Source organism: Alligator mississippiensis, chromosome 16 (assembly GCF_030867095.1).
Source record: "Alligator mississippiensis isolate rAllMis1 chromosome 16, rAllMis1, whole genome shotgun sequence".
Lineage (NCBI taxonomy): Eukaryota > Metazoa > Chordata > Crocodylia > Alligatoridae > Alligator > Alligator mississippiensis.
Window position 1 is genome coordinate 6,141,546 of NC_081839.1, and position 14,283 is coordinate 6,155,828.

The following is a 14,283-nucleotide window of genomic DNA, read 5'->3' on the forward strand; positions in this document are numbered from 1 at the left end:
TTACTTTTCCATCTTACTTTATTTCATGTTTTTCTAGAAAAACTCCTCCATGATTCCACAAATTTAACAAAAAGTTTAAAATTCAGGACAGAAACAATCCTGTAACTTATTACAAACATGATTTTTTTTTTCCTTTTTTTTAAATCTTGGATTAGTCTTGGGCCAGATGAATTTCTTACAGCTGAACGAAGAACTCATTTCCCAACACAACTTTTAATATCCTCAAAAAGCAAGGTATTTAATACCTTGGTTTTAGGCAGAATACAATTTTAAAAAATCTAGACGTTGAAGTACTTATACTTTCCTTAGGAGTGCAAACTCATCTCTTTAGTTCTTGATGACTATTCCGTGCCCCACAACAGCAATACCCATCCATTTCAATCTCTTTAAAAGGAATAAAAAAGGTGCACGACGGTTGTCTAGTGTTGACACTACCATGTCCGCTACACTAGCGAGTGCCAGGCACCTGAAATGATAAAGGAAGCTTCTTTTGAGTACCTCAACTGTGCTATAGTGCATGCGAAGCCATTGGTGGCCGTTGGACAGGGCATGTGAAGTCAACTGAACCGATAGCAAATGTTGGCCTCCGCTTACAGGGGTTATGATGGGGCTCCATAAAGGAAGATTTAATGTTTTACCATCAAAATAAGCTCGAGATCTCTGACAAGAACCGCTCCTTGGTTGTCGCATCATAGTTTCGTACTAGTTCTGATGCTATTACCATGGAGAGCAGGATAATCACTGGTAGCTAAATCATTGCACTTCCATATATTCAGGCCAACTACAGCAAAGCCAGTCTTACTACCATTGTGTCCAATGTTCTTCCTAACTGGCATTTTGTGGTCTAGACACAACCTTTCTATCCATTTCTACACTAAATGACAGTAATCAAAGCCTCAAGGCTTTATACACATCAGACCAAGACAACAGGAAAGCGTTTTTAACCCCTTTTGCCCTCTTATGCAAAGGTCAAGGACAAAGGAAAAGCTGTGTCCTAATCTCACATCCACATTACTCAAAACAATGAGACTGAAAGCCTTCAGATTAATCATTTGTACATGACCTAAATAACAAGCTGAAGGACATTTAAAGTAAACTAGAGTTTTGTCCATCTTCCTCAGAAAAATCATTATGGCTAAGAAGTCAATTTTGGAAAGACAACTGTGGTATTTTTTTTGTTTGCTTTCTGTTTTTTGGGATTTTTGGGGGGGTTTTTTCTCTTTTTTTTGTTTTTTTTTTTAAACAATGCAAGTTACGATGCATCCTCATACAGATTTGAAGTGGTGCTAACATTAGCACTATCGACATTTCCTTCCTATTTTACAATTATCCATCCATGCTCCCAAGAGAGACACAAGAACAAACACTTTATCCACAAATACCTGTACAGGGCATGTTCAAACACCACTCAGTCAGCCTACTAGAGAATCTACAAGTGGGACTTTTCGTATAGGTAACTAGAAGAGGACACAAAGGTTGGGAGGCCCAAGATTTGACCAATTTTGTCCTCGTTGGCAGAGTCATTCCTCCTGTGGTCCCCAATCCCGCCGTACCTCCCCCCTCCCCGCCCCCCTCAACAAACAATAAATCTGTAAAACACCTAAGTACTTAGGAGAACCTTTTAGTAACAAACCAGCATGTGCATACAATGTAAGGAATATTTCTATTTCAGGTTTCCAAGGAGAGTATTATAAAGTCTAAAAAATCCGTGTGTAAAATACCTTTTATAAAAACAAACAAAATTCCCAAATTAATATTTGTAAAATCTCACAAGTCAAATCCAGGACCGGGCATAGCAGTGGCCATTGGGGGTCACCCAAGGCACTTCCACAGGGCACTGCTACATTCAAGAACATCCTCAAGTCTCTTGCTCCTTGGAACCATTTTAGGAGCATTATGAAGACAGGGAAAGAGGAGAGATGCGTCTCTGGTCCCTTGTGCTGTAGCTTTAGAAGCCACTTATACTTCCAGGACAAAATACTGAACGTGTGGGTGCTATGGATGAAGCGGATTTAGGTGATATGGAAGAAACAGAGGCAAGTAATCTAGGGAGAAGAGAGGTGGTGAAAGATCCAGGGACCTTCCACACATGCCAATCAGTCGACACTGATGCTATTACTGCTCTGGGGAGGTAAAGGCTTCACCCGTCACATTCCCTTCCCTGGAGGATCTGGATCGAGGCAATACCGGGGTTTCGAATACTTCTTCACATACCTAAGAAATTTGTCTTGGGGGGGTTTCTTTTTGTTTTGTTTTTATATTATGCAACATGACAAAACTCACTCCCTCCATCAAAGTCTGAACAAACACTACTTCTAGAGCTTAAACATACTCACTAAGCTCTAAACAGCACAAAGGATTTGCAGAGTTAAGAAGCTAAATCTGTTGCATATTGTGGCGTGACTTCCTCCAGCTAAGCCATATGCAGTTGCAGAGCTTGAGATGGTACTGCAGCTCCCTCCTTTTCCAGCAATCCTCAACCTTGCTGAAGTGCGTTCTTGAGCAGGGTTTCGATCCAGGCTTGGAATTGTCCATCAGGAAAGAAAAAAAAAAACAGCTAAAAAAATCACTGTCAACATGACAGGGCACGGGCCTGGCATGAGTTTGGTGTTTATAGAAAGACATGTGAAAGATGGTACAAACAGACAAAAAAATCAACGGGAATCAGGTCAACATGACCCAACTCAAACAACCTTATCATCGTATTGCCACTTCAATCGATTAGTTGCAACATTTCCATGATAAAGAAAGGGGTAATCCAAAACAAGGGACTGGAATCCAACGCTGACCGGTGGGACAGCACATCGAGGGAGCTCTCAAACTGTATTTCATACCTCAATGAGGTCCCACAAGAGGCTTCAAAAAGAGCTGGAAAGTCCATTTGTTTGTGTAGGGTTATTCTGACCGGTAGCTTCCTTCGCAGTGCTATGCCAGCAGCCTATTTACATTTGGCAAAAGCTTAAATATTCATTGGAAAAGCAAAATCATTCTCTCTTAAAATACTGAATTTAGCAGATAAGAGTTTAACACAGTTTTGATTATAGTTGTGGGACCTCCTCTGCTCCCTGTTAACACACAGACAGCATTTGGAAGTTAATACTAGTTTCACTAGGAACATAAAATATTCTGGATTAGTGTTTTCTATTTCCTGCCCTTTTTTTGCGCAGGCAAAATCTTTACATTTTTTTTGTACAAGCATGTCCCAAGATAAAACACTCCCTTGTTTTGGTTTCCCCCAGAATACAGCCACTATTATAGGGGCCACTGTAGGAAAATTCATCCTTGAGAACATAGAACAAAAACCAATGACTTATTTTGGCAAAGTTATTCAAACACTGAAAAAATGAAAGACAGATAAAGTCCCATCAGAGCACAAAATGCTTTGAAGATTGCTGTTCAGCTTTCATCTGCTAAAAATTGTCCACAAGAGGCATTTTAACAAACAAACAAGTCAAATCTTAGTAAGTCCCCTCCCCTGCCATGGCCGTTAAAAAAAAAACATAACAGAAAAACACACCCTTAAAATCTTAAGACCCAACTAGGCCCTTCTTATACATACAGTACATACATATATATATAATATATATATATATATAATATATATATATATAAAATATACAGCTTACAGTTTTGTAGTCCCATTACAGTTAAAGCAGACTGAAAGGAGTGAGACTTTGTTTAGGAGCTTGGATCAATAAACAAGAGGTCTCAAAACCCCAGTGGGAGACAGCAGATTCGGGAGCCTCTTCAAAGAGCACAAACTGTCTCTCCAGGAAGCTGAAACACAGAATAAGGCCCTGTACTCTCTGCATATGGAACGATGCCTTGTAGGGATCAGGAACCAAGTTAGAGACAATACTTTGTACCAAACCACTACAGAGCTTGCAAGTGATCCAAAGCGGCATCTCTCCACTTCCTCTGCAATAGACCAACAGGACCCCTTGGGAAGCCTTCTGTCGTAAGTCATATGGCTAGCTTTGTAAAAGCCAATCTTGTCTACACAGCATGAACAATTCTCCACAGAGCTGGGGGAAACCTGACTCGCTTGAGCCTCTCTGCCAGCAGGCTGGTCCCTAGATTTAGTGAAGAAACCACCGTCCAAATTTCTTCGGATCTCAGAGACACCTGGAAATGTGTTCTTAAACACACAGTTTCTTGAAGTGAAACCAAAAAAGTCACTTTGTGCAGCTGGGAGCAGCACGTCTCTTGCGCTACTTGGTACCTGTGCCCAAGCGTACTTATGAAGCTAGGGAGGACAGACAGCGATATGGGTACTTGTTTGAAGACTACAAGAAAGTGCAGCTGGCTGTGCATTCATAGAGCATGGCTGTTCTCTAAGGCAGTGCTTCGGGTGAATCAAGAGAGTAAGAAGGCCTAGTTCCATGGGTTTATTTCCTGGTACCAAGAGATGGGATTTCTGGTTTCAAAAGCAGCCCATTTCCGAGACTAAGCGTCATGTTGCCACTGCTTCCAAGTAACTCTGCAGCTTACGGACGGTCGTTTCATCCAAGGAGAAAAGGTCAAAGTCAAAAGTTGTGTTGGTAACATTAAAATGCCCGGTTTCCTCAATGAGATTTACAATCTGGAGGAGAGAGAAGATGTTAGACTAGTTCAGTTCAGGCAGACCAAAGCACTGGAAAGGATGGTTGAGAGCCACTGAACCCCCTTCTCTTGCCCTTATGAACCAAACGAATTTTAAAGGTTCCTTTTTGACAAGGAAAGGGCCCAGCTACAAATACACATATTGATTTGTTCAGTCTGAAAGAGGCATGGACACACCACTTCCCTTCTAAAACATCCCGAAGTAGTTACCTCGTTTCTGGGGACTCGGAGGAACTCAAGTAAAGTATGGCTCTAAATCAGACAAGGTAAAAAGGGTCCTGGAACCTGCATTTTAACCCTTTTTAAAAAAATAAATAAATAAATGTGCTCACTTGCTGCATTCCTGGATTCTTCCTATTTAAAATCAGCAGAAGTCACTGCCTTACTGTATACTGCAACTGAAATTGCAGGTTCCCCTCAAAGGTTAGGGGTCTGATTTAGATTCTAGATGCCAGCTAAGCCACAAGGAAACAAACAGCAACCCATCACAAAACTGACAGGGATATCTACCTGTTGCAGCACATTGCGCTCACGTAGCGCCATCAGCCGTCTGTGAAGCTCCACCAATTCATCAGTATAAGCCTAAGGAAGATGGATAAAGAGAAATAAAAAACGACAAACTTGATGCATTTCCATCATTGCTGGCAAAATGTCATTTCCTCAGTGAGGACAGAAAGTTTCAGATGCCCAAGATCATCTCCCAAATTTCATTTTTTAATATTTATATATTTGTAAAGAATTACACCCAACTGCTAGGACGCACTAGGGCTCCCAGAAGGCAGATTCTTTGCCAATAAGGCTGCCTCCACATTTCTCATGCGCATATCTGCAAACCTGAGCTCCTCCTCTGGGAGATAATGACAACGCAAAGGAAGGATTCAAGAGAAACTACAGTGCAACAACCTGAAACTTCACCTGGGGAGAAGTGTCACTCCCAGAACACACACTTCTCTGGACTGAGAACGTTTTTGTACTAATATCTGAGCCCCTACTAGCCTGCTGCCAAACTCACAACTTCAGATTCATCCAAACTGGCTGGCACAAAGCAGAAAAGAAAATGGTTTGCAGTCTGATCTGACAGCCCCCTCTTGTGATTCTTAGCAATCCTAGCTACTGGGCTCTGTAACAAAGGTATTAATTAATAATTTCAATTTAAAAAAAAAAATTCTCCATGGAAGGATCAGGGCAGAGAACAACTTGGCAGATGAACATCAGCCAGCCGAAATGAGCTTTTTGTTTAAAAACACACACTTTTAAAGTTGCCCTCGAGGAGAGAAAAAAGGGACTTCCACCGAGATAAACAGAGCTTTCAGCGGAGAGTGCAAAGCTCAGCAAAGCAGAGTAAAGTAAATGAACTGCAATTCTGAAGCATTCTGGTAAAGATCAAAACAGATCTTGTTAATAAAGTCACCCTCCGAGCACCTCTGACAACAAGTGCCTTCAAAAGAACAGACAAACCCACATGATTTTCTCCGAAAGGCTGAAGGTAGAAAGGATATGGGATTCATTTCTTTACCAGAAAGAACTTCATTTTCCCAAGTCAACATTTTTCCGACATTAGCATCTCTGTGTTTGAGCAAACTGTTCCAATCTGAATGGAAACGAACTCAATCCAAGCACTTGTTTTCATGAAAAATGTTCCCGCAATTCCTCGCTGCATGAACAAATTACCTTGTCATATGTTCCCTTCTTCAGGATCTTTTCTGGCTTGTTGCAAGATTCTGGACTCTTTCTTCCAGATGCCTGAAGAACAACAAACACACACATAGTGGTTTGTGACCAAAAATAGTTCAGGCAAGATGAAAAACTTTAATGGTTTGGGTGCATGGCAGCCCATGGAAGGAAATCCTCTGGCTGACCTGGACAGTGGAGAAGAGGAGCTCTGCAGTGAGCTGCATCCAGTAGTCCATGGCACCATGGACAGAACAATGCTGCAGGAATTGAGGGCAGTGGAGGCAAGAGGGGAAAAGGAAACATTTCTCCATCATTATGCACTGGAAAAATACAAAACACTTTCTGCCTTGCTCGATTTGAACAAAAGGGTGATCTGTAACCTCAGCAGCTCTACAGTTTACTGCAGCATCTTTCAGTTTTGGATAAAGAAGTGAACCATGTAATAAGAAAAAGTTTAAAGCCCTTGATGAATAATGCCCCTGGTACCTGCAAACCGGCACAAACCAATTTAATTCCTGATCATCAAGATGCCTGTCAAAAAAAGTTACATTAAGAGAGATGACTGAAAGATTATGATAATCTGTTCCTAGAAGCAGTGCCAAATTGTTCTTCAGAGTAGGTTTTCTAGCACTTTGTTTTCACTAGTTTGGGTTGGGTCTTCTCACTAACAAGCTACCATAGTTAGGATCACTTACAAGTTGTTTCTGGTTTTTAGACTACGCTTTCCATGCATCATGTTCCTAATGGAACGCCGAAAGTTTCCTTCTCATCTTGATATGAAACCCTACAGCTAACTATAAACAGTCTTCTCTAGTTATCATATAAAATCTGTAGTACAGTGCCAGAGATTCATTGATAAGGGCATGAAAATTACGGCTCTTTTACAAATTCTATTAGATTTCTTGCCATTCTGCTGGCAAGATGCTTCAAATACAAGGTGCTCTTCTAAAATGCCGAAGAGGAAGCAAGGCAATTTTCAGTCCAAATGTGTGACTGACATTTCTGGGTACCTGACAATATTGTTTACTCTCCACTGTCACCGTAATTCTCAGAGCATGAATGACTTCCAAGAAGCCATATTATATTCTGTTAAAGAGATCCTGGCCAATGCATCACTCACCTTGAAATACTTTTTCAGGTCCTGCTACAAGTAACCTCAGATTGCTGCAGTTAAAAGGCTGCACTAACAAGTTATTTACAGATTCTAGTTTGCTTACATTGTATATTGTAAGATCTCTCTGTGAACAGCACGTTATCTGGACTGCCGAGCCACTGACATTTGCAGGGCGTCCACAGGGTCACAGCAACAGAAACTCAAAGTGACTAGATTAAGTGGATGGTGTTCCTCGAAGTAAAAATCAGCTCTGTGGGCATAACCCTCCAGTTCTTCCACAAGCAAAGCTCCCAGGGCATTCAGTGAGAACCTCGACCATTTAGCTTCTGCAGATCCAGGCCAAAACCAACAGTGGACCATTGTGTTGATACCCACATTACAAATACCTTATTATTAGCTGGGGGCAGCTTCTGACTGGGAGGGGGTTCTCGACTTGGCAGGCAGGAATCTGCACTGTTATCACTGTCGCTGTCGCTAAGGCTCAGTCTGAAAAAAAGAACAGCACAGAATCAACATCACCAGTTAATGCAAAACAAATCTACAATTTGCTTTTGGTTAATTAAGAAAGTGAAATATATGAATTAAAAAAAAAACCCTCTTAATTGGAAGGAAGAGAATCTTAAGAAAACATGGTGTCAATACACTCCAAATTACAAGCCAAATGTTCCAAATTGCATCTTATTATTGCATGTACTTCCACAGAGAAGTTCAATGGTTGTATACAAGCAACATAACCCGCTTTGTAATGAATGAAGAGGAAGATTTTGAAATTCCCATTTAAGGTGATGACCCTGCAGATGCACCACCACAAACTTCAATTGTATTTAAAATACAGACTGTTGAAGAAATTAAATTTAGAAAAGCACATCTCAATGGGAACAGTGTGGAAGTAATAACAGCAGAAACTAAAGCAAAGAAGTGAATTCTGTAGCAGATATAGGACCCCATTCAAAACCTACAGCTACTGTCTGGGGGCAAGTGCTTGACTTCAAGTGACCAACATGAGATGCCAGATGTTGGCCACGGCAGCATCTGAAGAAATAAGCACGAAACCCAACCATTTCCACTCCCAAGTAGGAAACAGCTGTTGGCTTAATCCCATGGGAGAAATAGTCAATCAACTCTCAACGAGCACTAGCATTTGGCTGTATATTGGTAGCCTGAAATAGAAGTGTGAACAGATATCCTTACACTCTTGCTACTTCTCTAACCTCTGAATCAGAGGTGTCAAACTCCTTCAACAGACAGGGATGAACTTCATATTCCATTAAAATTTGAGGCAGGGTACAGATATGGTCTTTAGTAAAGTTGGTGATTTTTGGTTTGTTTTTTTGGGGTTTATTTTAGTGGTGGTGGGGGGGAGACTTTTCAAAAGCACTTACAGAATATCACTGGACCTGTCATGCCCCCTTAATTATTGACCATTTGTTTCTGCTATGTTTAAATTGTAATTCCACCACAAAGAAAGGACCCTTCTCTTTTCTGTGCATGAGAGTATCCAAACCCATGAGACTACAAATCTCAAGCAATTCCCATACAGGTGCTCCTACAGTAAATATTTACCACTGCTCCTATATAATCTATTAATTATCTTCACATTCAGCAATGCTGCGTGGAAAAAATGCTTCTGTTCCAAACCATATTTCTACTTTTTGTATCTCTCCTCCATCCACCTGTCTCTTTTCCTCTCACCCTTTGTTTCCACAAGTCTCTTTTTTCCCCTTCTTTATTTGTCTGATCCATTTCCGAACACCTAGTCTGCTACAGACTTAGCTCCTACCCCCTACTGCATCCCATCTGCTAAATTAATCATCAGTGAAACAGTCAATGCCGACTTCTGAAGTGTTGTCAAGCTTTGATGTCAACACTCCAGTGACGGGAGGCTGAGGAAGGGTTTCTTTTGTGATGCTTGTTCAGTGCCTAGCATTGTGGGACCACAGGTCAGGAATGACATTCTTATGTACCACTGCCATATAGATAATGATGTGACAGGCTTTACACAAACCCAGGAAGACAAGAACATACTGGTTATACTCAGTACATCTTTCAAAGACTTGCTTCTCAACTGTGAAAACCCATACCTTTCCTTTTTAATGGAAACCACAATTCTGTCGTGACGTCCGGAATTAGTTATGCAACCCTATACTTTGTCTCCTCTCCCATTTCATTTTCAAAGCATCTTAACCCCTTATCCTATCTCTTCCCTTTAAACCAATCTCTGCCATCTGTATTTCAATGAAACTGCTCGCCAAATATCCTTTAATAACTACACTTGAATGTGTGCAGGGTAGAGACGGAGAGGGGAGATAGCTAATTTGCTGAAAAATGGGGTCTCAGGGTCACTAACACTGTTCCCAAATGCAGATCGTCCTTGGAGAACAGTTTCAACACAAAAAACCTGAAAAAAATTCAGAAGTCAAAACAAGAGGTTTTTAACTGGGTTCTGTTTGCTTTTTTAAGGCATTTCAATGTTCTGCTTGGGAATTCCATTTCCTTTTTAACATTTGCCAAAATTCAGAGATTGTTTTTAATAAAGGGATCAAAGCCCCCAAACGGAAAAACCCTCAACTGACCAAAATGGAATTTTCCATTTTTTTCATTTAACCAATGAAAAAGCTTCTTGGTTCACGTCAAACAGAAATGAAATTCTGATTTTTCATTTGACTAACGAACAAAAAATTAATTAGGGCCATACAGCCCCACAGGGCATCTCTTTTATATTCATTCCACTCAAATAACTTTGGCAATTTTGAGCCTATCAACTATTAATACTCCTCAAAACCCACTTTTCTTAGGTTTCCATGACACAATCCTTATCTAATTCTTCTCTCACTTCACTAAATGCTCCTTAATTGTATGTTCCTCCAGAACAACGCAGGTCTTCAGGGACCGGTCCTTGATCTGATCCTTTAACTCTTGTGCCTTCACACACACCCCATGATTGCAGTTCCTTCACCTTACAAAGTTACGATGCAGAAAAATTTATAAAACATGCAAACTAAGGATGTGCCTAGGCATCTACCATCTTGATTTATAATGACCTGGAATCCCGGCTGACTGGGTTTGGTTTGACTGGTGTGTCTTCCCCAGAAGAGCTGTCGTCATCATCTGATTCCTCCGATTGCAGATCCTCTACCATAGAGCGCAATGGGCCTAGTGTTAGAAGCAAGGGAGGAAAAGGAAGCAAATGTTTAGCACAAATGCTATGTTATTTAGCTCAATCCCAACAGGACAGCTATAATCTAAACTTTCTCTCTAATGCAACCCAAAGGTGACATGATTTCTTAAAATGTGTCACAGTTGTTTAACTCCTACTCAAGCATACAGCAAGAGAGACATGGCCTACATGTTTGCTTAAAACTAAAGAGAGGCCAAATATAGATTCACTTGAAAAAGGACATTCTTACTTTAAAACATTTCATATATTTTCAGGAGCGTATCTATTTTCCCCAACCCTTCCATTAAAACCAAAAGAAAGGACACATTTATTGCACATATGCAAGGCCCCATTTTTAAAATATGGTCCTAAACATGATATTTGTAACGGCACAGTGCCTACTATATAGCCATACACTGAACACAGTGGTAGATACTCCACCTTTTTGCATTCTTGCTGGACACAACAAAGCCTTTGAAATACAATAAAGGGAAGAGCACAAGGGATTAATTTAATTCAATCAGCAGGTCTTATTTCTATTAACTGGGATTGGAAGAGGAAAGCCAGCGCCTTGTGCAGCTGCAGTTTAATCAGAACTGAATGAATTTATAAATTGGAAGTTTGTAAGCACAATTGATTGAGTTTTAAAAAAATTAAGATCAGAACAGACAAGTCTCTACGGGTATATAAGGAGTTCACCAACTAAGTGCCAGAGGAAGAGAAAACTTTGTTTGCAACAAATGCAAAGGCATTACTTTTTTTTCTTTGCTGTAAAGTAACACAGATATCAGCTCCTGTCTGCAAAACCAAACTAGGACCCTGGCCTCAGAGAGAGTCCTGGAAAAGCCTGTTTTTCACAATGGCATGAAACAGTCGTAACATATATTTAAAACGAAACAAACAAAAAACAATACTAGATGCACCTGAAGAATATCCCACCTTGACTGTGGTTCTGAGATGGTTCAAAATCCGAGTCTGAACTGGAGTCTGAGCTGGAACTGGAGTTGGAGGGACTGGACAGGACAGACTTCACCCCCCATAGAAGGGGAAAAAAGGAAAAAAGAATCTTAACCTTTCAAATCCAGACAACATTGCCAGGGAGTGCTCAAGAGCGTCATAACACCACTATTCCATTCAACGTCACTATTTGCTGTACTCAACATGTTGTGGTTTTTTTTTTTAATAAAGCATACATGCTGAAATTCCAATGAATTTTAAGACTGTATAGGCACTGGAGGGATTAGGTACTCCCCAGAGCTGGTGAGGAAGTGGCAACACAAGCTTCTGATAATCAATCCCCCCCACCATTCCCCACCCACCCTCCTTCAAGTACTAAGACCTGGCTTGACAAGCCTTGTCTGGGATGATGTAGTTGGGGCTGGTCCTGCTTTGAGCAGAGGGTTGGACTGGATGTGACCTCCCGAGTCCCTTTCCAACCCCCATTTTCTAGGATTCTACTTCGACTCAGTCTCAGAGTTTACCATAGCACAGGAGAACCTGAAACTCAAACTGAATAAAACAAGTTCATTGTCAAATGTGGAAGATGAGTGAAATGCAAAATGTAAACAACCAGCACAAACCATGGAAAATAGATTTGTAAAACTCCTTGGGCCTCAAAGAGCTAGAAATTAAGGATACGTCTTATTTAGAACTTTCTGAATTTTAACCTGGTGGTAATTCCTTTAACTTCATAGCAGTGAGTGCTCTTTTAGCTCGGCAGTAGTGGCTTTGCAGAACATTTGCTTATTTGACACTAATTTAAGATATTTTACGAAGTTGCTATCAAGCCTTGACCTATATATATCAAGTGAGAGAGAGAGAGAGAGAGAGGAGAGTGTGTGTGTGTGTGTGTGTAATTTTAATGCCAATGTCAGCTATTATTTATTACACTGTATTACTTGCGGCTTAGACATTGAGAACTTGAAAATGAACAGACTAAGCCCAGGAGAAATCAGCTTCAGGCTTTCAGTGTCCAGGCAGAGAAGTTAACAATATAAATCATGCATAAGAAAAAAAGTGTAACTATTAGTACTATACAGAAATGTCAGTTTAAAACATGATTTTCTGCATTTAACACAGCATCAGATAGCTGTAAAATGCTTGTGCTCTTGAGTGCCAATGACCACAAGGGGGTAGTGAAGGATAAGTCAACCATTCGATTTAAATAAGAGAATGGACCATTAAAATTATTTCTTGTAAGAATTATCATAAAATATTTCTTACGGATGTCTAGATTCATACTTCTCCCCATATAACAATGCAGATGGGTGAGGACTGGATAAGACTGTTAACCATAAGGACCAAGTAAGATCATTAACCCTACCTGATAACTATGATAACAATGCTGTGTTGCCTCTAATTCCTCAGGAAATTCAACATTTAGCTTTTCCCTGTGGCTATTTCTAAAAACCCATTGGTTGTTTCATCCAGCTGAATAGTAAAGCAGTCTCCTACTGACCCATTTTGTTATAGTAGGAAATATCAGTACTAAGCAGCAAAGCACTGCAAACTTGGTAGTGTGTAGGTCAGTATTTAAACGTTAACAAATGGAGACAGTGACAGCACCATCTCTCAAAATACCTTACAGTTTCAGTTTATCACCAAGATTAACCACACCTGCATGCATCTAAAACCAAACCAGGAACCACAAGCATTAAATATGTCACTGTATTTTACCTCCTCCTGAACAGCAATGAAAATATTTTAACACTGGAAATATTTGCCATAGAGGCACACTGCAGCAAGGGTTGGAAAGTTTCTGATATGCACATTTGGTTCAGGAAGATTAACCCCATTAAGCTGACAGCCACCTGCAGGTGCGGCAGTTCTCATCAATATGCTGCTTCTGAATATTGCTTAGGGCAAGGGTGTCAAACTCATCCCGCCCTGCCAGTGGGATGTGGCACATTTTTCAGCCTGCAGGCTGGATCGGGTGCAGAGACCCTCCTTCCCCCCTCTCACTCTCCTCGCATACCTGATCCACTGCACACTTCAGGACTGCACTGTCCAAGTGCGGCGCATGCTCAAGCCAGTCCAGGACCTGTGCTGCACGCGCCACCTGCAAGCACCCCAGGTCCTGGACCGGATGGAGCAAGTACCACGTGCAGAGCAGTGTGGCTGCCGCTCTAGCCGGACTGTGCCATGCATGGTGGGTCCTGGCTTTGGGATCTGCACCTCATGCAGCATGGGTCCCAGACTGGTTGAACTAGCTGCCACATCAGGTGTGCAGAGGCAGGGAATCTGCAGGCCCAAGCTGGCCTGTGGACTGGCCCCACACCATGGGTTTGCACTGTGCCCTGTGTGGGTCTTATGTGGCCTGTGGGCCCAGCCATCTGGCCCATATCTGACGTTCCTGACTTAGGGAGTCAATACAACTAGTTCATCTCCAACTGACCAGCAGATGCTGTTCCCTAATTTTTCTTATCTCAGAGGACAACAAGGGCAAAAGATAAGGAAATACTATTCTCCTTTCCCCCCGCCTCCCACTTCAAGTCCTTACCCATTCCTTTCAATCATCAGTGCAGTACTCAGGCACTTTATGTGGCTTAGATTACAACATTTCCTAAGACAAGTGCATAAAACATGATGCTGCCTTGGGCCTCACACAGTTATGCTGAGGAATCAGTGCCCCAAGTCACAGGGGGAAGGCGTTTTTGAGGTACCAGCCATTTAAGATGTTCTATATACAGTAGCCAATGCCAAGGATTGACCTCATGACTGGCAATCAGAGCAGAGG

General features: G+C 41.3%; 1 protein-coding gene across 4 annotated transcripts in view; it reads right to left on the reverse strand.

Moving 5' to 3' along the window:
* MLLT1 (MLLT1 super elongation complex subunit) overlaps positions 1-14,283 on the reverse strand; it is a 46,721-nt gene continuing 32,438 nt past the window's right edge. For all 4 annotated transcript variants that reach the window (XM_059719819.1, XM_059719820.1, XM_019485380.2 and 1 more), the window contains 6 exons: positions 11,487-11,574; positions 10,432-10,543; positions 7,777-7,876; positions 6,274-6,345; positions 5,113-5,184; positions 1-4,582 (listed from right to left, as the gene is read on the reverse strand). In XM_059719819.1, the coding sequence (XP_059575802.1) occupies positions 4,454-4,582; positions 5,113-5,184; positions 6,274-6,345; positions 7,777-7,876; positions 10,432-10,543; positions 11,487-11,574 (573 nt within the window). In that variant the 3' untranslated portion in view covers positions 1-4,453. The remainder of the gene's footprint in view (positions 4,583-5,112; positions 5,185-6,273; positions 6,346-7,776; positions 7,877-10,431; positions 10,544-11,486; positions 11,575-14,283) is intronic.